The sequence below is a fragment of the Petromyzon marinus genome, chromosome 15 (assembly GCF_048934315.1).
Source record: "Petromyzon marinus isolate PM22_M1 ecotype Great Lakes invasive population chromosome 15, UKy_Petmar_22M1.pri1.0, whole genome shotgun sequence".
NCBI classification, from domain to species: domain Eukaryota; kingdom Metazoa; phylum Chordata; class Hyperoartia; order Petromyzontiformes; family Petromyzontidae; genus Petromyzon; species Petromyzon marinus.
Window position 1 is genome coordinate 4,764,148 of NC_133681.1, and position 21,566 is coordinate 4,785,713.

General features: G+C 49.7%; 1 protein-coding gene across 2 annotated transcripts in view; it reads left to right on the forward strand.

Moving 5' to 3' along the window:
* Window positions 1-21,566, forward strand: part of LOC116942603 (potassium voltage-gated channel subfamily KQT member 4-like) — a 133,272-nt gene that overhangs the window by 106,675 nt on the left and 5,031 nt on the right. For both annotated transcript variants that reach the window (XM_076067255.1, XM_032954714.2), the window contains exons 5-12: window positions 3,335-3,463; window positions 5,177-5,287; window positions 5,677-5,772; window positions 11,740-11,834; window positions 12,985-13,238; window positions 15,223-15,334; window positions 17,686-17,817; window positions 20,469-20,601. In XM_076067255.1, coding sequence (XP_075923370.1) covers window positions 3,335-3,463; window positions 5,177-5,287; window positions 5,677-5,772; window positions 11,740-11,834; window positions 12,985-13,238; window positions 15,223-15,334; window positions 17,686-17,817; window positions 20,469-20,601 — 1,062 coding nt within the window. The remainder of the gene's footprint in view (window positions 1-3,334; window positions 3,464-5,176; window positions 5,288-5,676; window positions 5,773-11,739; window positions 11,835-12,984; window positions 13,239-15,222; window positions 15,335-17,685; window positions 17,818-20,468; window positions 20,602-21,566) is intronic.

The following is a 21,566-nucleotide window of genomic DNA, read 5'->3' on the forward strand; positions in this document are numbered from 1 at the left end:
GGGGCGGAGTGGAGGGGGTGGTGGTGGCATGGAGAGGGGGGCACTAGGGGGAGGTGGGGGGCTAACCTTGTAGCCGACGCGGGCAAGAAACGTGGACTGCCAATTGGGGCGGCCGGTGTGGATAGCGAACAGAAAAGCCAATGGGGGCAGCCAACGGAGTAGCTTTGTAATGCCACTCTGACACAGTCGACAGGGCCTTTGGGTCTCTATGCGAGTGGTCGTACGGTTCTTTGTTGTCAGTCTATGGGTCGATATGTGATGCACCATTGCCATTGTGAATCCACCAGCACGTGTCACCCGAGATTGTAAAACCCGAGGCGGGTCTCCTCGCGTCTTCAGACTGGAGCCATGAATTGGCACTGCATTCGGTCTCTCATGCTATCCTAACTGGGGCGCTGCGGTGGCGAGATGTTAACTCTACCTAGCCTGGCATGCAGGAGGTCGTGGGTTTGATCCAGACTCCAATGCCTGCTGCTGTATATTTGGAGCTCGCATGTTCTCCCGCGTGTCGATTTTTCTCCGGGTCCTCCGTTTTTTTCCCTCCACATTAAAAACGTGCGTTTACATTATTTGACCGCTATAAATTTCCACGTAATAAACCACTTATTTCGATTGAAAGCTTTCGTGACTGCAAGGATTCATCTTCTTGGTTCTTTTGGTAAAATTTCGATTTAAAGTCACGTAGAATGAGAATAAAACAATAAAACAAAATATGACAATAAAATTCTCACGACGTTTCGGCTACAACACAAGTAGTCTTCACCTGAAGAAGGCTATTTTGTTTTATTGTTTTATTCTCATTCTACGTGACTTTACCGAAAGAACCAAGAAGATGAAACCACTTATTCTTTATTCTATCTACGTGACTTTACCAAAGACTCAATAATATAACTTCCTGCAGTAACGAAAGCTTTAAGTCAAGAATAAGCCTACTTACTTGAGCTTCTAAAAAAGAGCTACATAGCTCAGTGGAAATTATCTGGTAAAATAAAAAGAAATAGTTTGAGTTTATAGTTTTAATTTTTGGGTCAACAGTTTTCTGGAGATTCACCAACCAATTTTAAATACTCATTGTTTTTTTCGGTAAAGTCACGTATGTAGAAATACCATAAAATTATATCAAAATAAATCAATCACGACGTTTCGACCGCAACACAAGCGATCTTCATCAGGTGTAAAAAACAAATAGCGAGGGAGCACATAGGGTGACATCAACGCAACACATAGAGAGCGTTAAACTGCACGGAGGTAAATACAACAAGAAGATGAGAGACGAGAATTCAACAAACCTAAGAAAAAATTACGTGATGCAAAACCAGTCGGCCAACAACACAGTTAGACACTTGCCTGGCGGACCACGAATTTCAAAAGAGTGCTAAATTTCGTGTTCATCCTCTGGGTTGAACATACCAGCATAGACAGAGTGAACAAATACGAGGTACAAGGCAGCAGAAATACAAATACAGGGACACCAAGAGGCAAGGAGGGAGGAAAGACGGACAGAGAAGCAAGAAAAAGGGCCGGAGGATGAACAGACAGAGGCTTAAAATAAGCAGCAGAAGAGGGGGGGGGGGCAGAAGAAAGCAAGGGGCACAATAAGTTGAGGACAGAATTGTAAAGGCAAGTGTCTAACTGTGTTGTTGGCCGACTGGTTTTGCATCACGTAATTTTTTTCTTAGGTTTGTTGAATTCTCGTCTCTCATCTTCTTGTTGTATTTACCTCCGTGCAGTTTAACGCTCTCTATGTGTTGCGTTGATGTCACCCTGTGTGCTCCCTCGCTATTTGTTTTTTTTTACACCTGATGAAGATCGCTTTTGTTGCGGTCGAAACGTCGTGATTGACTTATTTTAAAATAATTTTATGGTATTTCTACATACGTGACTTTACCGAAAAAAACAATGAGTAATTTATGCAGTCACGAAAGCTTTAATTCTTGATCAATTTTAATTAGTTTATCCTGAGAGAAATGCAACGAATGCATTAATCATGTAACATCTCATCAAAGGTGCTGTAGCAGCGTAACTATCATTATACAGTCAGGAACGTTTCAACACATCTCCGGTGAACTTTTCAAAACTTTAAAAAGAGAATAATTTAGGGCTGATTTTTTCAAATTGCTGTCATGAGAACGATGATGGCACCTGCACCGTAAGCATTATCACCCTCACAGTTTGCCCGCATACCGAGTTTAAATTACACCGAAGGGAATTTCAATTTAGATGTAAATTTTCTCCTAATCACCGTCATTTTCGAGAGCCTTCATGTACACACGAGCGGAGTTAATAAACGCACCCATGCACCCACGGATGCACTTCAAATAAAAAAAACAATCCTTCCCTTTTTAGCGGGAGCGTCAGCAAAGTGAGCAAATTTAAAGTGTAATTAGGGCCCTCTCTTTAATTATTTTATTATTATTTCTTGCCCCATTCAAAGAGCTGCGCCCGAGGACGTAACGCACACTCCAAACATTTTTTGTAAACATTTAAGAGGACGTCACCGGCCGCGTCTCTTCGCGACAACGCCGTGACGGCGTTTATTTATTCGCGGCGGTCCGTGCGTCGGAGTGAAGCGATCTTCTTTTAATTGGAAAACACTCGGAGGGCATTTTTTTCCGCCCGTGCAACGTGCACTGCAGAGCCCTCGGCGATCGCGTTTGATCTCCGCACGCGACACTTGCTTTGACTTCGTTTCCATGAAAAGCGTGCCCATGAAAATGTAATAATCCATTACGATTAAAGATTCATAATTTGACAGCAGTTTGAGGATAGGGTTGATAAAAAAATAACATCATCAACATCATCAGCCGTGGGTTATTCCACCGCTGGATGATTGCCTGCCGAAGCTGCCACCACCACCCCTTACAATCTCAGCACCTGCGCACGAACTGATTTCATCGCTCCATCTCCTCGGTGGACGTACATGAAGTCGTGGGTTCGATCCCGACCCTGGCGCCTGCTGTATATTTGGAGTTTGCATGTTCTCGCTCTCTCTCTCCCCGTGATCGCGTGGATTTTTCTCCATTCCCTCCGGTTTTTTCCCTCCATATTTAAAATCCATGTGTGTTCAGAGTATTCGGCTTCTATACATTTTCCACATTATAAGCCGCTTCATTTGGGGCTACCATTTGTGGCCAGGTCGCTTCTAAAGAAGAGCTATATAGCTCAGTGGGCCGTACTTGGTAAAATAAAATTATAACCAGGCTAATTCTGAGCCGTGCCACACTGGGCTGGCCCTGGCACGGCTCGGATGTGCCGGTGGAATGGAAAAAAAAGCAAGCGGTCAGGTTGCCAACGTGCCACGATGTGCGGATTCTCTGCCGGCTTCGGCCTCCAGGAGCTCATCACGGCCTGGTACATCGGCTTCCTCACGCTCATCTTCTCGTCGTTCCTCGTCTACCTGGCGGAGAAGGACGACAACCAGGACCAGTTTGGGACATACGCCGACTCGCTGTGGTGGGGCACGGTACGTGGTGGTGGTGGTAGTGGTGGTGGTGGTCGTGGTGATGGTGCAAGTGAGGCGACACGTGCTGGACCAGGGGGTGGAGGAGGGGGGCGGGAGGCGCATGGGTAGATGTTCTCCAAAAGCAAAACATGTTAAGAAAAATCAATTTTCAATTAAGAGGACTAGTTACAGTGTAATTGTTTTGTTGAGTTAGAGATTAAAAGGTGATGAATGCCCTGATTTAATGCACACGCCACTGCCGTTAATTTGGGAAGATCTGAAACGGGCCTGTAGATAATTGTGCGCGCGCGCGTGTGTGTGTGTTTTGTCCAATTAATTTACTTGCAATCGTTACGTAGAATGAATGCCTTGCAGCCCTTTGTCAATCTCACTGCCTGGATGAAGGCCTTGCCGAACTAAGTCCGTCTTGGGGGCCGATTGCTGGACTCCACTTAACCACGCTGGTTAGTGCGGCTTGATCAAAGTCAGGGTGAGAACAAGACCAGTTCAAATACAACTCGCCACTGATGTTGGCCGTGGCCTGGAGTCAAACACATGCAGTTTTACGCGTGCGGGTGATTTGCTCATACCTCGCCTGCTGTGGCCAGTGCGGGTTTGGCGAAGGGGGAGGATGCCAAAAAGGCCCTTGGGATGTCACTCGCCGGTGATGTTTGCCGTGGTGGTGAAGAGAGCCAAAGGTCACCGGGTACAAGAGCGCGATGCATTAGCCGCCGCACCACAGCCGCGCAATCACGCATAGCCATACCGACGAGCGTAATAATAAAATGTCTTGCATTATTGTTGCAATTACTATGGAAATTATTTATCTTGAGAGCTGAGAGGGTCATTTAGTTTCTACATTCCCCCCTCCCCCCACATTCGCACGTAAGCTGTATTTATCAGTTTAGGACGTGCACACGCATGGGTGGGTGGGGGAATGGTGGCACAGTGCACACGACCGAGAGCCCTGTGATGGTGGCCTTCATCCAGCAGCGGATCGACGCAGGGGCTGTGCATCACTTGAATTTATAATTGTCGCCACGTGCGCACGTCAGCGAGACAATTCGGCATGAGGAAAGATAAAGGGGCAGCCCGACAATGCGTCGCCCGCTGCCCTCCATGGATGGAGAGCGCCTCTACGAGGTGGATATCTCGAGCGCCGCTCTCGATGGCGGTCCGGTTTCCACGCCGGCCGGACGTCTCGGACGATGGCAGTAGTCTTCACGCTCCACTGGACGTGACCTGTATGTACGTGTGATGTTGAGAACCTCTTTCGCACCGTACGTAGCCAAACGTGCTCATCGGAGGTACGGGGAAGGACTACGAACTAGGCACAACAAGAAGCCGTTCTAAAGAAATGAGTTCTCAATCTAGATGACTTAAAAGTGCATAGCTCAAGCGGATTCCTGATATCGGAAGGGAGAGCCTTCCAGACGGCCGCGGAAGCGCATCCGAACGCGCGTGATGTGGCAAAAACCCTCATTGTTCGATGACTATCCAAATGCTGCTGCTGCTGCTGCCGCGTTACGGTTCATAACCTGTCTATCAACCGGCGACGGTGTGCCTATTTATTCTCTTGCGCCAGGCCTACGCGAATCTTGCTGGCCCGTTAGGTCTCATCGTAAGCTGCAGAGGGTCGCTTTGAATCCTTTTGCGTCAATTGCGATTGTGCACCGACAGCCGCAGCCCGAAGAGGAAGTCGTCGAAGCTAAACCGCTTGCCCCCCTCGCGCAGATCACGCTCACCACCATCGGCTACGGAGACAAGACTCCAAAGACGTGGCTCGGCCGCCTGCTTGCCGCCGGCTTCGCCCTCCTCGGTGTCTCCTTCTTCTCGCTGCCGGCCGTGAGCATCGATCGGATTCGTCTGTGTTACGGGACGAGCACCCCCCCCCACCCCCACCCTGCACCCCCACCCTGCCCCCCCACCCCCACCCTGACCCCCCCCCCCCACCCCACCAATGTGTTTTCGCGTTGTGCCGCGTGTACCGTTCAGCGACTAGCTTTCTCCGCCAATTACCGAGGGAGAAACGAGCATCAGAAAACGTCGGGCATTGTGCCGAACGACGCGCAGTGCAGCACGGCGGAGAGCAGTGCAGCAGCACGACCGCGAAAACCTACGCAGTAAAATAATAATAACAACAACAACAACAACAAGTAATAATTGACGTGGACAACGCGGGCAAGGGAGTGCCGTTGACGCGTGTGTTCACCACTACTGCTCGTGTCGCACAGGGCATCCTGGGGTCGGGCTTTGCCCTCAAGGTCCAGGAGCAGCACCGACAGAAGCACTTCGAGAAGCGACGCTGCCCCGCTGCACGACTCATGCAGGTGCCCGCCACCACCCAGCGCTCGTGAATTATACACCACATTGCTCGGCACTCACAACATTTCCACTGGTAAGAGCTCTTTAAATCCCAACTGCCCAGCTCATGAAATCCCAGCTACCCAGTGCTCTTGAAATCCCAACTATGCAGCTCATGAAACCTCAGCTGCCCAGTGCTCTATAAATCCCAACTGTCCAGCTCATGAAAGGTCAACTACCCAGTGATCTTTAAATGCCAACTACCCAGTTCACAAAACCTCAAATTCCCAGTGATCGTAAAATCCCAACTGCACAGCTCATGAAAACTCAGCTACCCAGTGATCTTGAAATCCCAACTACCCACCTCATTAAATCCCAACTACCCAACTCATAAAATCCAAACTACCCAGTGGTGTTGGAATCCCAACTACCCAGTGCTCTTGAAATTCCCATCACTCAGTGGCAGTAAATTGTGAAATAATGATACATGGCTGTTGGGGTGGGCAAGTTTCAAATAAACATCAGTGAGAACTCAAAACACTGGGCTGAGTCTCATTTGCATTAGTGATCTGGGTCAACGAATTGACAAAAGCTAAATAAATACGACAATGTACAGCAATGAAGCAAACATGAATCAGGGCAAAGCGACAGGTGTAGCGGTCACTGCCACAGCGCTGCCGTCTCTGCGACTGATGTGAGATTGCTTTGCGTTGGCGTGACACCTTGGACGGGGTCACGGAGAGTGAATATTGCACAGCAGACTGCAGGGTTCCACGGAGCTCATAGGAGTGCTGCTTGACTCCGTAACTACACATATAACATTTACCGAGTGCTGGGGTTTTCATTTTCAATAGGTGCCCAAACAACATATTGAGAAATAATATGAAAGGGGAAAGGTTTGGGGGCATTGCCACTTGTTTGAAAATTGCTGTTGGGCATCTGGCTGGACATCAGGATGCGCTTTGAAAATGCTGCCACCAACCTCAAGTAAAGGATGTTTGTTAGTCAAACATTTGCTGATCTTCTCTCCCATCTTCTCATCCCTGATTAAATATTTCCATTGCTCAGCTGTTATACCTTAACATGTTCCATAGCAAATATACGCACTGGCTATTTTGGACATCGACTTTGTGTAAATGCATCTGCTTAGGTGCCCTCTCTGGGGGAGCCAGCAGGGTCACGTTCATTACCGACAAAAAAAAACACGAGCGATGGATGTGTGGACCGATAGATGGTGAAATAAACACTTACATTAGCAAATAAATAATACATTTCCATTGCCTCTATGGGACCAGTGGTACCAGATTGGCTGCTGTATAACCAAGGTTGTCTGTATAGACACCACCCAGTGTCAATGTTTGCGCAGGGAGCCTCAAATTTATGGAAGAAATTCAATACATTTTTGAGAAATGCTGTTTCAGTAAGTGGAATGCTTTCCCGCTTGTCATGTTGTAGTTTTTTTAATTAACATTTTTCACCTGGATATGTCATTTGTACGGGTGTCCAGCCTCTTTATTGACACGTACATAACACACACGGAATGACGCGTACACACACACACACATTCAACAATGTACGTATGTATGTTGAGCTTCTTTCGCACCGTTCGTAGCCAACCGTGCTAATCGGAGGTGCGGGGGAAGGACAACAAACTAAACACAAAAAGCACTTCTAAAGAAAATATTTTTCAATCTAGATTTTTGTTTAAATGCCACGTACACACACACAATCAACAATCAGGAGGATGATAGGTAATGTCTGATGACAGAAGCACAATACAAATTCCATCTTGGAGACCATGTCGTGACCGCAAGTCTCCGAGTCAAACTAAATACATTGTACAGTAGTATTGTGGTGAGCACACTGCGCTATGAGTTAAACAAACACATTCTAAATACTGTGCTGTCATATGTGTTTAACTGGAACTACAGAGGGGATGAAAAAGGACGATGGCTTTGAGTGATCTCTCTGGCCATGTAAGATCACGAAGTTTAGCGGTAGGACGTGAGTTTCATACAAAAATGTGATGCTGTCGAGTTAGTAGATTTCGAGTGATGGTGAGGTGGAGAGTGAAGCCTATCTGGTCGAAATGTTATTGTTAGGTAGTTCACTGAAGGTCCTGTATGGTGACGAGCTTCCGTGCAGGAATTTAAATTGAGTAAGTCTTTGGGTGTAATATATTATCATTCCGGAGGATGTGGTTTCTTGATATGTCTGACCAATGTTGGTCGGAGAGTGGTTTGATGGGCAAATCTTTTTTTTTCCACAGGGAGAACATCTGTGGCATTACTAGGGTAATGCGTGCCGGCAGAAGGGTCACATTGTAGAGAGTGTGCGATGGGACAATAGTCGGATTTCCAGGTTTCATCATCATCAGCCATGATCAATCCACTGCTGGATGAAGGCATACCCAAGTTGTCGCCATCTCTCATGTCCCACCGATGTAACAATCTACCTCGAACCTGCACAGGAGCTGATCTCACCACTCCATCTATGTGGCGGACGTCCTCCCTGTTTGTGTTCCGTTGCCTACGACGATTGTTCATCACGTGTCAATCACATTTAAGGTTATTTCAAATGTAAACATCAGAGCTGGAATTTGCTAAATTAAGTGAAACATGCATTTAATATGACATTTTGAGCTTCCAATCACAATTGACTGGGATGCCACCGTGGAGAAATGTTCATGTATGTTGAACTTATTTCGCACCATACGTAGCCAACTGCGCTAATCTGAGCTGACTACCTCGCCTGGTATTAAGGAGGGTACATGGGTTCGATCCCGACCGTGACGGCTATATATGGGAGTTTTATTTTTCTCCCCGTGGTCGCGTGGATTTTTCTCCACGTCCTCCGGTTTTTCCCTCCACATTTAGAGTCAATGCGCGTTTCGAGTATTTGGCTGCCATACATTTGCACGTGATAAGCCACTTCGTTGAGCTATCATTTGTGGCCAGGTCGCTTCTGAAAAATATCTATATGGCTCACTGGGCCTTACTTGGTAAAATAATACTTTTTTATAGACTGGACTGAAACCATTCACTCAACATTTGAGAACCCAATTTTCTCAAGCGCAGCTTTGAACCCAGATTTGAGCCCCAGGGCCTCAGCAATGCCGGCTCAGCACTCGAACCCTGAAGCCTCCGGATGTTTTGGAATTAAAACTGAGATATTCATTGCATTAGCGAGAGCAAATAGCAAAGGGAGTGATTCACCCGCACTTGATCAGTCCGTTTAATATGACCACAAGCTTTAGTTAATTCGTCTCATTAGGCCCCCTTGCTTTGCCTGTCTGAACCTTAGGCATTTCCCTTGAGCGAAGGAATCTGCCCACCCAGATTGTTTCACGCCTCTGGCAAAGTTTTTGCAGCAAAATCGTTCCAACGACAACGCCGTTTTCTCGGTAGTGGCCTCCCAAACAAGGATAAATGCGGCACCAAAAAATAAATAGATTAAAATTGGAGGACAAGTGGGTCGGGGAGGCGGTGGCCGGGGTGCTCATGGGCCAGAGATCTGCGATCGACCGTCAGTTTGGTTCCAGGTCTCAGCCAACCACGTGCAGTTGAATGATTTTTGATTTGAAGCTTTCGTGACTGCAGGAATCCATACTCTTTTGTTCTTTCGGTAAAGTCACGTAGGGAGAAAAAAAAATAATAGATCACAACGTTTCGATCGCAACACGAGCGATCGTCATCAGGTGAGACAACTACAGCAAGAAAAACAAAAGTGGTTGTCTCACCTGATGACGGTTGCTTGTGTTGCGATCGAAACGTCGTGATCTATTATTTTTTCTACCTACGTGACTTTACCGAAACAAACCAAAGAGTATGGTTGAATTATTATTATACAACATTTGAACCTTATGGCGGTACCCCGGGGCCCCGAATAAACGGAAGTCAAAATCGTAATCAATCAATTAATTATTTAAGCGGGCAATTAATGAATCATTTCATTCATTAATTGCTTTTTGGTGACTCCGTCCCACCGCGCACATAAACGCCGCGACCCACCTGGCGCGGATCGTTCTGTTGTCGTGTCGTCCAAGCGCAGCAGCGAGGACGAATCCGTAGAAGAAACAAAACTTTTAAACTTTTATTAGCGCATTGTGTAGAGCTCGTCGAGAGGGATAGATCGCCGTATCGTTCGCCTTTAACAGACATAAACTGACGTCGCAACGCAGTTTATGCGAGAGCCGGGGGCTTATGGGAGCCCGGGGTCCCGCCATCAGGTTCATTTGCAAAACGCTCGCTCCACCTCTCCGAATATTTTCTTATCGCAAAGTGGAATTTGATTCACGAAAATTCATCTTTGGGGGAGGTCGCGTATTGATCTGACCAGATGTTTTGTCGTGCAAACCCTTCCGCCACCCAACGTCGACAAACAAAATGACAGTGTCCTCGTGTACACGCGTTTGACGCGCCAATTATTATTATTATTGTTGCGTCGACCTCACCGGTGAGTCGCCAAAACAATAGTCACAAGCAAAGTTAGCGATTAGAGACGACGTTTTGCGTGAGACTGCGTCAAGCATTCTCAGATTATCAGAAACTCAGAGTATTTATTTATACTGGAGGAATCCGGTGAGCTATGAAGCTCTTTTTTCACAGATGTCCAGGAGGGGCACGGGGTAAGACGGTTACAACAACAAACACTACACAACAACAAACATTACACAACAACAAACACTACACAACAACAAACACTACACAACAACAAACACCACACAACAACAAACACTACACAACAACAAACACCACACAACAACAAACACCACACAACAACAAACACCACACAACAACAAACACCACACAACAACAAACACTACACAACAACAAACACTACACAACAACAAACACTACACAACAACAAACACCACACAACAACAAACACCACACAACAACAAACACTACACAACAACAAACACCACACAACAACAAACACTACACAACAACAAACACTACACAACAACAAACACTACACAACAACAAACACTACACAACAACAAACACTACACAACAACAAACACTACACAACAACGAACACTAAACAACAACAAACACCGCACAACAACAAACACTACACAACAACAAACACCACACAACAACAAACACTACACAACAACAAACACCACACAACAACAAACACTACACAACAACAAACACTACACAGCAACAAACACTAAACAACAACAAACACTACACAACAACACGATAGGAGTGCAAAGTACAAGAGAGGTAAATAAATCACACAAACACAAACAAATACAACATTAAACCATCCCCATCATACCAAACAATGCCCACTGAGATATTAACTTATTTTTCACACGTGACCTGGCCACAAATGAAAGCTCAACAAAGTGTATTATCATTTGGACATTTATAGCAGCAAAATAATTTACATAGTCCACACGCACGTTTCTAAATGTGAAGGGAAAAACCGGAGGACCCGGATAAAATAAATTAACGCGGCCACAGGGAGAACGCACAAACTTCAAGTATACTACAGCAGGCGTCAGGGTCGGGACCGAACCTCCGACTTCGTGCATACCACGCGAGGATGATGATGTCACAACACCGAGGATGGCTTCAACCCCCCCAAAAAACCTATTCTGAATCACGATGTTGGCTGCGGTAAAACGTTACACGTTAAGAGTAATGTTTTAGGGCCGCAGAGTGGTGGAGTCGTGACACTCGTGTCTCACAGCAAGAAGGGCCTGGGTTTAATTCCCGACTCGGGCGCATCCTCTGGGCGACGTTTGTGCGTTCTCCCGGCGTTCTGCACGGATTTCCTCCGGGTTCTCCGTTTTCATCTCGCAGCTCAAAAGCTTAAAAAAAACCCCCGACACAATCTAACTGGTATTTTGTTAACATCCCAATGCTGCCAAATTATCTGCAGATTACTCCGCGGGCGTTCTACCGTGAGCAACATCGCCCCGGCTTTCGTGGGTCAACGAGCGCGATAATAAACGGAAATAAAATTATTTCTTGCAGTGCACGTGGCGATGCTACGCAGCCGACGTGAAGTCTCTGTCCGTGGCCACGTGGAAACCTCACCTGAAGGCTCTGCACACCTGCAGCCCCGTCAAGTACGACCACCACCACCGCCACCACCATCACCACCACTGCCGCCACCTCCACCACCACAGCCACGACCACCACCACCGCTGCTACCACCACCACCGCCACCGCCGCCACCACCACCGCCACCACCACCACCGCTGCTACCACCGCTGCTACCACCGCCACCACCGCCACTGCCGCCAACCCTCGCCCCCCGTGAAACACATTTGCTTGTGGTAGTGCGGCCGGGGCCGGCACGCAGGGGCACGCTGGGGTGGGGGGCTACACCGCCAAACGGCACTTTGGTCCCCACCCGAGTTCACTCACCCCCAGGGGCACGGTGACTGTTGTGGTGCCCCCCCCCCCCACCAATCGACTGCATTGCGAGAAAATGTCACCGTTTAACTGAGGCTCCGGAACGAGATGCCTCGCTGCTGGGTTCGCCGGTTGTTCCCGGTGCTGCTAACCTCCACGTGCTGGCGGCTTGCAGAAGGAACTGCTGCGTTCTGAGCAAGCTGCCAGCAACGTGGAGCGAAATGTCGGACATCGTGCCGAACAACACGCGGTGCGAACCCGAAAACCCATCGGCAGCGCTCTTCCGGAGTGGTGGGGTGAGGGTTCTGGGGCGAATCCTGCCGCGTGGGCCCCCCCGCCCCGACCCCTTCAGACTAAAGCGGGGAAATATTACATCTGACACAAAACGTCGAAGCGTGGGACCCCCCAAGTTGTGGGGCCCGGGGCGGTCGCCCCCGAATCGCCGTACCCCTAGGGACGGCTCTGGCCACAAGAAAGCTTTACAACAGCAGCACAGGCGTGAAAACTTTACTCAGTGTTATGTCGTCAGGACAAAGCCTTCCCGTTCCGAGATGTCTGCAAGTTGCAGGGTGGGTGTCCCGTTCACCGATGAATCTCGGAACGCGCAAGTAGTTAGCATACATTTTTATTTAGAGAGGCGTAGCGCCGATGTTTTTTTTAAAGACATTGTACTCACCGCAGAGAACTGTAGCGACACGACCGCACTTTCTGATAGCTGGCGCCAAACTGTGCCGCTCACCCTCCCGCATGGCCGTGCGGGAAGCCTCGCTACCAATAAATCGTACGAAAAGCAACAGAGGTTGTCATCGTCGTCGCCGTCATCATCATCATCATCATTTCGCCTCCGTCGCTCCCCCGCAGCCACAAGCCGAGTTTCCGCGAGCGAGTTCGCCTCTCGAGCCCCCGGGGGCAGACGGGCCGGGGCAAGAGCGCGTCCCCCGCGGGCAGGGTGAGGGCCCCCGGGGTCGGCGGGGTGCGCCGCTCCCCCAGCGCCGACACAGGCCTCGAGAACAGCCCCGCGCACGTCCAGAAGAGCTGGAGCTTCAACGACCGCACGCGATTCCGCCCGTCGTTGCGTCTGCGCAGCTCCAGCTCCAGGCACTACCCCGGCGAAGGTGAGCCCAGGCAGTCGAGAAAAAAGCTAAAACTAAACTTTACATTTTTTTGTTTGACAGGTAAAGGCCCACCGAGCTGTGTGGATGTTTTTCAGGAGCGACCTGGCCATCGCGGATGATACGTCAACGATAAGCGGCTTGTCATGGTGTGGGAATTTATAGCAACCAAATACTCGAAACACGCGTTGATTCTAAATGTGGAGGGGCCTGGAGACAAATGCAAGCGACCACGGGGAGAGAGACAATGCGCAAACTCCACATATACAGGCGTCAGGGTCGAGGTCGAACCCACGACCTCCTGTATACCAGGCGAGGTAGTTAACATCTCATAGTCACCGTGATGACGATGAGAGAGAGATATGCAAACTCCAAATATACAGCAGGCGTCAGGTTCGGGATTGAACCCACGACCTCCTGTATACCAGGCGAGGTAGTTAACATCTCATAGCCACAGTGATGTGATATGTCCTCCGCCCGCCCGCCCGCTCGCCCCGCAGCGCCCAGCGTTCATGTTTTTGTTGTTGTCCTCGCTGGGCCCAGCAACGCGGCGGTTTTGGCGACTGTGTTGAGGTTCGTTGTGTGGGCCCTACGCACCGCTGCCGAAGCGGCCTTACGCGGGGACTCACACGAGGGATGCGGGGACGGGCCACGCGGCGTCGCCCCCACACTCCCACGAGGTGACAGATTGCTGAGGAGGCACCGTGCGAGCATCGGCGCCCGCGCTGTGCCGAGTGTGCTGGGAGCGTGGGGGTCAGGGGGTGATTATTGGGACGACCCCTGCTCAGAATCTCAACTTGAATCCTGGAATAGGAATCGCTTCTCCTCCCCGTCCTGCCCCCCCCCCCCCCCCACATCCTCCCCCTCGTCGCTCACTCGACTCACAGTCCAGAAATCTACGACGACGTGACGAGGCATCGGAAGGTCAACAACGCCAGATCTCTACGGTATTCAGTTCAGGGCGATGGATTATAGTTCTGTAGTCGTCTTGGGGGGGAGGGGGGGTCTGAGCCCCCCCCCCCCATCCCCACTGAATGCTCAACCCCCTCTTCTAAATTATTATTTCAGTAAAATGTTAAACACCAGGGGTGGTTTCGACTCGGGTGAAAACGTGAGTAGAGCCTTTCCTTATTCACACTGCAGGCGGGGGAGGGGGGGTGAGAGAGCAGGAGGGAAATGCACCAGAGACGAAGGTAAGTCGTACCGGTTACTCATTCGGGTCTGGCTTTTAACATTCGTTTACGTTGACCACCATCGCCTTCCCCCCCCCATCCCCCAATTATTTGTCTCTGGGTTCTCCAGTCTCCTCTCACGCCAAGCGCCAAGCTCACATTCCGCGAAGGTGACAAATTGCGGCCGGACATCGCCCTCTCGATGCGCGCCACCCGCACGCGCCTTATCTCGGAAGCCAAGCAGGGTTCGCGAGCCTGCTTTGTTACGTGGGTGGAAGTCTTTCTCGGAAAGCCGAGCGTTGTTTGTCAGCTTGGGGCCTCAATCTGGCCAGGAAGTGGCAAGTCAGGGAAATTGATCGAATCCAATTGCGCGCAGACATCAAATGCGCTACGCAGCTCCTACTTTCTGCATCGACCCTGTGGCAGTCACGCGTTCATACGGGATCGGATCAAGCCCTAAAAAAAAAAGTCATCAGCGCTGGGGGGGGGGGGGGGGGGAGGGGGGCAAAGGTGGCCGGGCGTGGTGCCTGGCCACCCTGAGTTTCTGCATGCCTGTGCGTCAAATGTGCGTGTCTGTGGGTCTCTCTGTCAGTCTAGGGGTCTATTTGTGAGTCAAATGAAAAAATATGAATCCTTGATTCATTCAAATTTTCACTCCCATCATGGCGTTCCGGGGCATTCCCGCCCCATTTCCACCACCACTGCCTACAACTCGCGTGCCGTGTGGGTCTTCATAGGTGCTACTCGCTTACGGCACTTACCCCTAACGGTCTATTTAAAGGCTATACGGGGGATCTTTGTCATTGTGCACGCAGGGGGTTACGCCAGCCTGAGTGTGGACGATGCCCTCGATCAGAAGCGCTGCCACTGCGATGTGTCGGTCGAGGACCTCACGCCCGCCCTCAAGACGGTCATCAGAGCTGTCAGGTGATCTCCCCACCATCATCATCAGCAGCAGCAGTCATGCTCTCTCCATTGCCACGTTCAGACCTCCCTCCAGAACGTCGCCATCTCCCGCGATCCTGCGGTGTTACTGGTCCATCTCGTTCCCGCGTACGAGCTCGTCTCATTTATCGGCTCCATCTCTGCGGCGCACGTTCATCCTCAGACGCCGTTCCGTCATCAGCCTCGTCCGTCGGCAACCGTTCCTTCTCGCCCAAGCCCTGACCCTGTGCACGAGTTGTTTTCTTCCCTCTATCTCCGTAGTGGACGCATGTCTGGGTGCGTTCCGTCCCCAGGCTGCCACGCTAACATTCGTCTCGACCACCGGCCGGCCAAAATTACCTTCCAGCGACGTGGCCCCTCCGTTCTGACCCCGTGCCCCTCCTGGACATCTGTGAAAAAAAGGGCTTTATAGCTCATCTGATTCCTCCAATGTAAATAAAGATTCAGATCTTGATTATTTCTCTCACTTTGATTCCAAGTGTCCGTCCACCTCTCCACCCTTCTTTGGGCACTTTTCAATTTTAGTTCAGAAATAATAATAATTTAACAACGTCCACGTTAATAATCATAAATCAAGAGAGTGGAACGCGACATGTGCCTGTAGAAGAGCGTTTTAAATCGGGCGAGCGGCAGTTTATGGAATCGCCCAACCCCTCTCCACTGCCTCTGCCCACCCAGCAGTGTGAATGGTCGCACCATGAATCAGTCGATCGGCAGGCCGTGGCATCAAGTTTGGGTTCGCCCGTCTCTTCCCCATGCCATCAGGCCAGGGTGGAAGAGGAGGCCAAAATGTGTCCTAGAGGGAATCTCTGGCGCTCTGTAGAGCCCTCTCTAGTGGGTCGGCTCTTGTCGCCAGCAGTAGCAAGAGCAAGCAGTTTCAGGGCTGCGCCTTTACCATAAACGAATCACTAGAGGTGTGCCATGGCATCGCCACATGGGCGATGATGGTGCCCGTTCTCGAAATCCGGCTGTGGCACAGGAACTGAAATAAAAGCCAAAGGTGCAGCCCTGAAATGTATTGCTCACGCCACTGCCGGCAGAAGGGTCTCGACTAGAACGAACTCTCGCCTGTATTTGGCCTACTCTTTCACGTTGGACCAAAACGTATTTGAAAGATGTGGGAAGTTACCGACACTGTGCCCCACCACACGCGACCTGTGGACAGAGGTGGGGGGCTTTGAGAAACTCGTAAATTGTTTCAACTGCCGTGCCGGGACACTGAACCGGTGACCTCTGACCTTGCAAGTGCAGTGCGACAACCATTACCCCACGGTAGGGGTGGAAACAAACACAGACACAATCCTACCGTGACATTTTTAGGAAACGAATGGCTATGATGCTGATTATCAATCGCGTTTCTCATTCAGCAAACAAAAGACCCCTAATTTTTTCGCCCCACCTTTGGCAAATTCAGTTTGAAAATTATCTCAATCTCGTGAATATCAATGATGAATACGCTCGCGCGGATACTTCAAACTGTGAATGCTGCAAACAACGTTCATCTGCAGCCCACTATTCGCAGACACAGAATCCAGATTTTGTTATTCACTTCATATTTATTTCATATCTGCCGAATTAAATTTGGCCTGCCAGGCTTGACGTTTTTTTTTTTTTGCCGCAGGCTATTCTCCGTAGATGTGGGGCGAAGTGAAGTTCAGCATCGGGAGCAGCGTCACTCCGTCCCTTGCCATTTCCACCGGCGCTCTTGCCCCGTCAGCTCTAGATCTCGCCTCTACGCCTTGAAGAGTTCTTTGCAACTTAGTTGGAGCCGTATACATGCACGCAAAGATCCACTGTGTAGGCGACATTGGCTGATCCGGAAAGAGAGCTGTTAGCCAGCGCCCTTCAGGATCAGAATATGTATTTATACGAGAGGAATCCATGAGCTATAAAGATATTTTTTCAATGATGTCCAGTAGGTGCGGGTCTGAACGTTACAACAACAAACAACACAAAAGCAGCGCAGAGTATAGGAAAGGTAAACAAATCACTTAAAGATATATGCAAATAAAACTAAACTCTTTTTTGTTAATCTTACCCCTGAAGGCCAACACAGCTCACGAGGTGGTCATGTGGCCAGCATCACGCCCGGCCGCCTTTGTCTCCCCAGTAGCGATGTTTTTACGCATCGCACCGGGTACTCATTTGAGGCTGAGTCGATCTAGGGGAGGCCCACGACCGGTTCATATAAGCGTCACATTGGTGTTGGCCGTGAACAGGAATCGAATTCGGGTCGTCGGGTTACACACACAAATACACTAACAGACAAACACACAAACACAAAATTGATACACAATTCTACCTGCTCCTCCTCCTCTTCCCCTTCCCGCCAGGATAATGAAGTTCCTGGTCGCGCGCAGGAAGTTCAAGGAGACGCTGTGCCCTTACGACGTGAAAGACGTCATCGAGCAGTACTCCGCGGGACACCTCGACATGCTGTGCCGCATCAAAAACCTCCAGTGCAGGTCTGGCAGCCGAAGCCGTAGCCTTGGCGCTAACCTTGCCAGCGGCCCGAGCGGCGCAGGAATATCTCTGCGATCACACGCGAGCGCTCCTCCCTCTCCGGCCGTGCATTGATTATAATAATTTTAGCGGCGTTTGGAAATCGCCCTCTTCTTGTTGTGCGGCGGCTGTCACGGTGGCTCGTGTTTCACAGAGCGCGGTCTGCGGAAGTGCCGCGGTGAGGGCCGATTGTTGCGGTGTGTAATCCGCAATCGATTAATTTTTAGCAGGTACATTTTTAGGATTTTTCTTTTAATTTGGCAAATTTGGAGCGCGACGCCGACACACGGTGGCCTACGGTTAATCTGCCCCCCCCCCCCCCAACCGCGATAATAACCAGGGTGGCCTACTGGAAATCGAACCGCGACCTCTGCAACGTTGCCATCTTCTTCCGCTTCCCTCGCCCCTCAACTCTGTCCCGTCCCTCCCCTATAGCCCTTTCGTGATCGCCACACCCCCCCCCCCCCTCATGTGCCCTCTGTTACAGTCACTAATTCCTTTGGCCATCCCACACCCCCTGCCATATAAATCAGTATATCATTGTTACCGCTCTTAAACTGTGTAAAACACCGTAACGCGTGTTGAACTTCTTTCACACTGTACGTAGCCACCCGCGCTAATTGGAGGTGTGCGGAAAGGGCAACAAACTAAGTGCAAAAAGCAGTCCGAAAGAAAAGAGTTTTCAATCTAGGTGATGATTTAAAAATGCATAGCTCCAGTGGCTTCCTCATGTTGAAAGGAAGAGCGTTCCAGACGGCCGCAGAAGCGCAACTGAAAGCGCGCGATACGGCGACCACCGTCTTTTGTTCAGCCAAAAAGCCGCCGCGCCTACGGCTGAGGCGCTCTATAAATAAAATATAAGATGAGACGAATAGCTAGCACTGGGCCGTGCCGCCAGCACTAATTAACACGCGTGCTATAGCCGTGCGTTAACACGTACGCTGCACTGCGCTTTGCTAACCACTTCAAGTACAAAGAACCACCCGTCCTGCACCCCCAAGTGCCCCGTGTCTCTCTTTGTCTCTGTCTCTCTTTGTCTCTGTTCTCTCCTTCGCACAGAGATTGGGTTTTATTTATCTATTGAAAATATGCCCCCTGACCAAATCGTCAGATCTCGGAAGCTTAAGCAGAGTTGAGCCTGCTGCTGCTGCCTTCACTCCTTTAAAGGAAGAATGGACGATGATCCACTCAGCTTCTGAACAGACAATTGAGTGGATAACAACATCTAAAATTGCATCTTTTAATCCGCTGTTATTAATCCATACGAAAGAAGTGGTGAGGTCGCTTCTGAAAAAGAAAGCGATATAGCTCAGTCGGCCTTACCTGGTAAAAAGTAAAAAAAATATTATTATCGCGCAACTGAATGATAAATAAATCATAAACATGACTTTAACTTTGTGTTCATATTTCCCAAGACAGTTCAGCAATAGGATGATCCTGGGAATACCAGGGCAGGTGGCAACCCCTCGCCAGGATAGGTCTTGGATGGGTGACCACCGCACTGTGGTTGCTGTAGACTTCACGGGGCTTGCTTCAGCGGGCAGCAGAGGGCAGTACGGAAAAATGCATGGTTGTACTGTACTTCTCGTGTGCACTTCCAGCGTTGTACATGGGCGGTGAGCGTTATCTAAACCTGTTCAGCAGCCCACCCCTTCACCAGTGACGAGTGAGGTGGTGGGGTTCAGTTAAATAACCTCCACAACTCGCAATGTGCGGGGAGGCCCTCATCCAGCAGTGCATTGACAAAAGGGGGTGTTACGGTGGCGATGTTAACTACCTCGCCCGGTGTGCAGGAGGTCCATGAGTTCGATCCCGAACCTCGCGCCTGCTGCTGTATATTTGGAGTTTTCATCTTCTCCTCTTGGTAGGGTGGATTTTTCTCCGGGTCCTCCGGTTTTTCCCTCCACATTTAGAAACTTGCCGTTAGAGTTTTTCTACTGCTTCAAATGTCCACGTGATAAGCCACTTCGTTGAGCTATCATTTGTGGCCAGGTCGCTTCTGAAAAAAAGCTATATAGCTCAGTGGACCTTACCTGGCAGTAAATAAATAAAAAGAGTTGTATTAAACGGGTTGTGCGTTACACATCGCGGCATCAAGAATAGACACCGGTTGACGAATCCATGCGCTCCGTTCCACCCGCACTTTGCGGCGTTAACCGGGGGCCTGGCCGTGGAATTCCAAGGCCCTGCCTCTGGCACGGAAACCTGGTGCAGCGGCAAGTGCGTTCATCCGCCAGGCCAGGTTACACATTTGTAAAGGAGAGCCGACACAAGGTTGCAGGGGGTCTTTTATTCCTCCCTTCAGTCCCCCACTCGTCCCCAGCCCTTCTCAATCTCGTTCCCGCCAAGATTCCCCTTCTTCCCGCCCGTTCTCTCTCTCTTCTATCTCCTCGCTCGCTCCTCCCCCTTCCCCTGTCACCGTTCCACTCCCCCACCTTTTGGTGGGAATCCTTCACCTGACATCCCTTACGCATTAAACGGAGCTGCTCACAGGTTAATAACGCACGTGTATTGGAACATTGTTGCCGACAATATTACAGTGAGTATGCTAATTGCCCTGATGGCTTTTTCTTGTTGTTGTTGTCGTGTTTTTTTGTTTTTTTTTTGCCACTAGGGTCGATCAAATTCTCGGCAAGGACACTTTGTCCAGCGTGGAGCGGCAGAAGGCGAAGGAGAGGGGCCAGCCCAGGTCAGAGGTCAGAGAGGACCAGAGCCTCATGGGAAGGGTGGTCAAGATGGACAAACAGGTGTGTTAAACGCGAATCGGCTACAGAGATGCAGACTACTCGTGCAATAGAGTCATGCGTGCACGCGTTAGCGTGTCTGTGTACGCCTCGGTGTGCACACATGCGTGTCTGCGTGCATGTGTCTGTGCAACTGTGTATCTGTGCGTACGTGTGTACATGTATGTGCGTGTTTGTATGTATGTGTACGCTTGCGTGTGTCGACTCGGCCTCAGATGAGTAAACACTCCTCCACGAGGGAGACAGAGGCAGCCCGGCCTTCACAGGTGCTCGCTAACAGCACTTGCCCCAACAGTCTGTTCAGGCTATAGAGGGATCTTTGTCTTTGTTTTTTGTGTGTGTGTGTATGTTGTGCGGAGCGCGAGTGTAGTAGTTATCGCACTATATCTGTGACGATTATCTCAACTGGTCCTGGGCCTCCCCTCGGTCAACTCAGCCTTAAATGAGTATCTGGTACGATGTGTAAACATCAACACTGGGGATATTTAGACAGCCAAGACGTTGTGCTGGCCACCCATCCCCTCGTGTGCCGTGTTGGCCTTCTCAAGTTTCAAGTTTAATTTATTAGGTATAGCCCTGTGAGCCATGCGGCTCTTAAGTCCGGTGCAACCGCAACAAACAAAAATATGAACAGAGAACATCTTAAAGCGACGACGCGCAACAGAAACATCCTGGGATAAACCAGCAAATCTTCCAGAAGAAAAAAAACTCCACCGTATTACAACGCTGTGTGCAAAAATCCCAGTGTGATGCAAGTCAAACAATAGCAACCATAGGTGCTCGCTAACAGCACTTGCCCCAACAGTCTGCCGAGGCTATGCGGAGGGGGGGGGGGTGAATTTTTGTCTTCTTATGTAAGCAGACAATAACGAGTACTGCTATTTTATTTTCCGATTTAAACGTCGTGAGAATTTTATTATTATTTTTTATTGTATTATTTCCCTTCCACGTGACTCTACCGAAAGAAC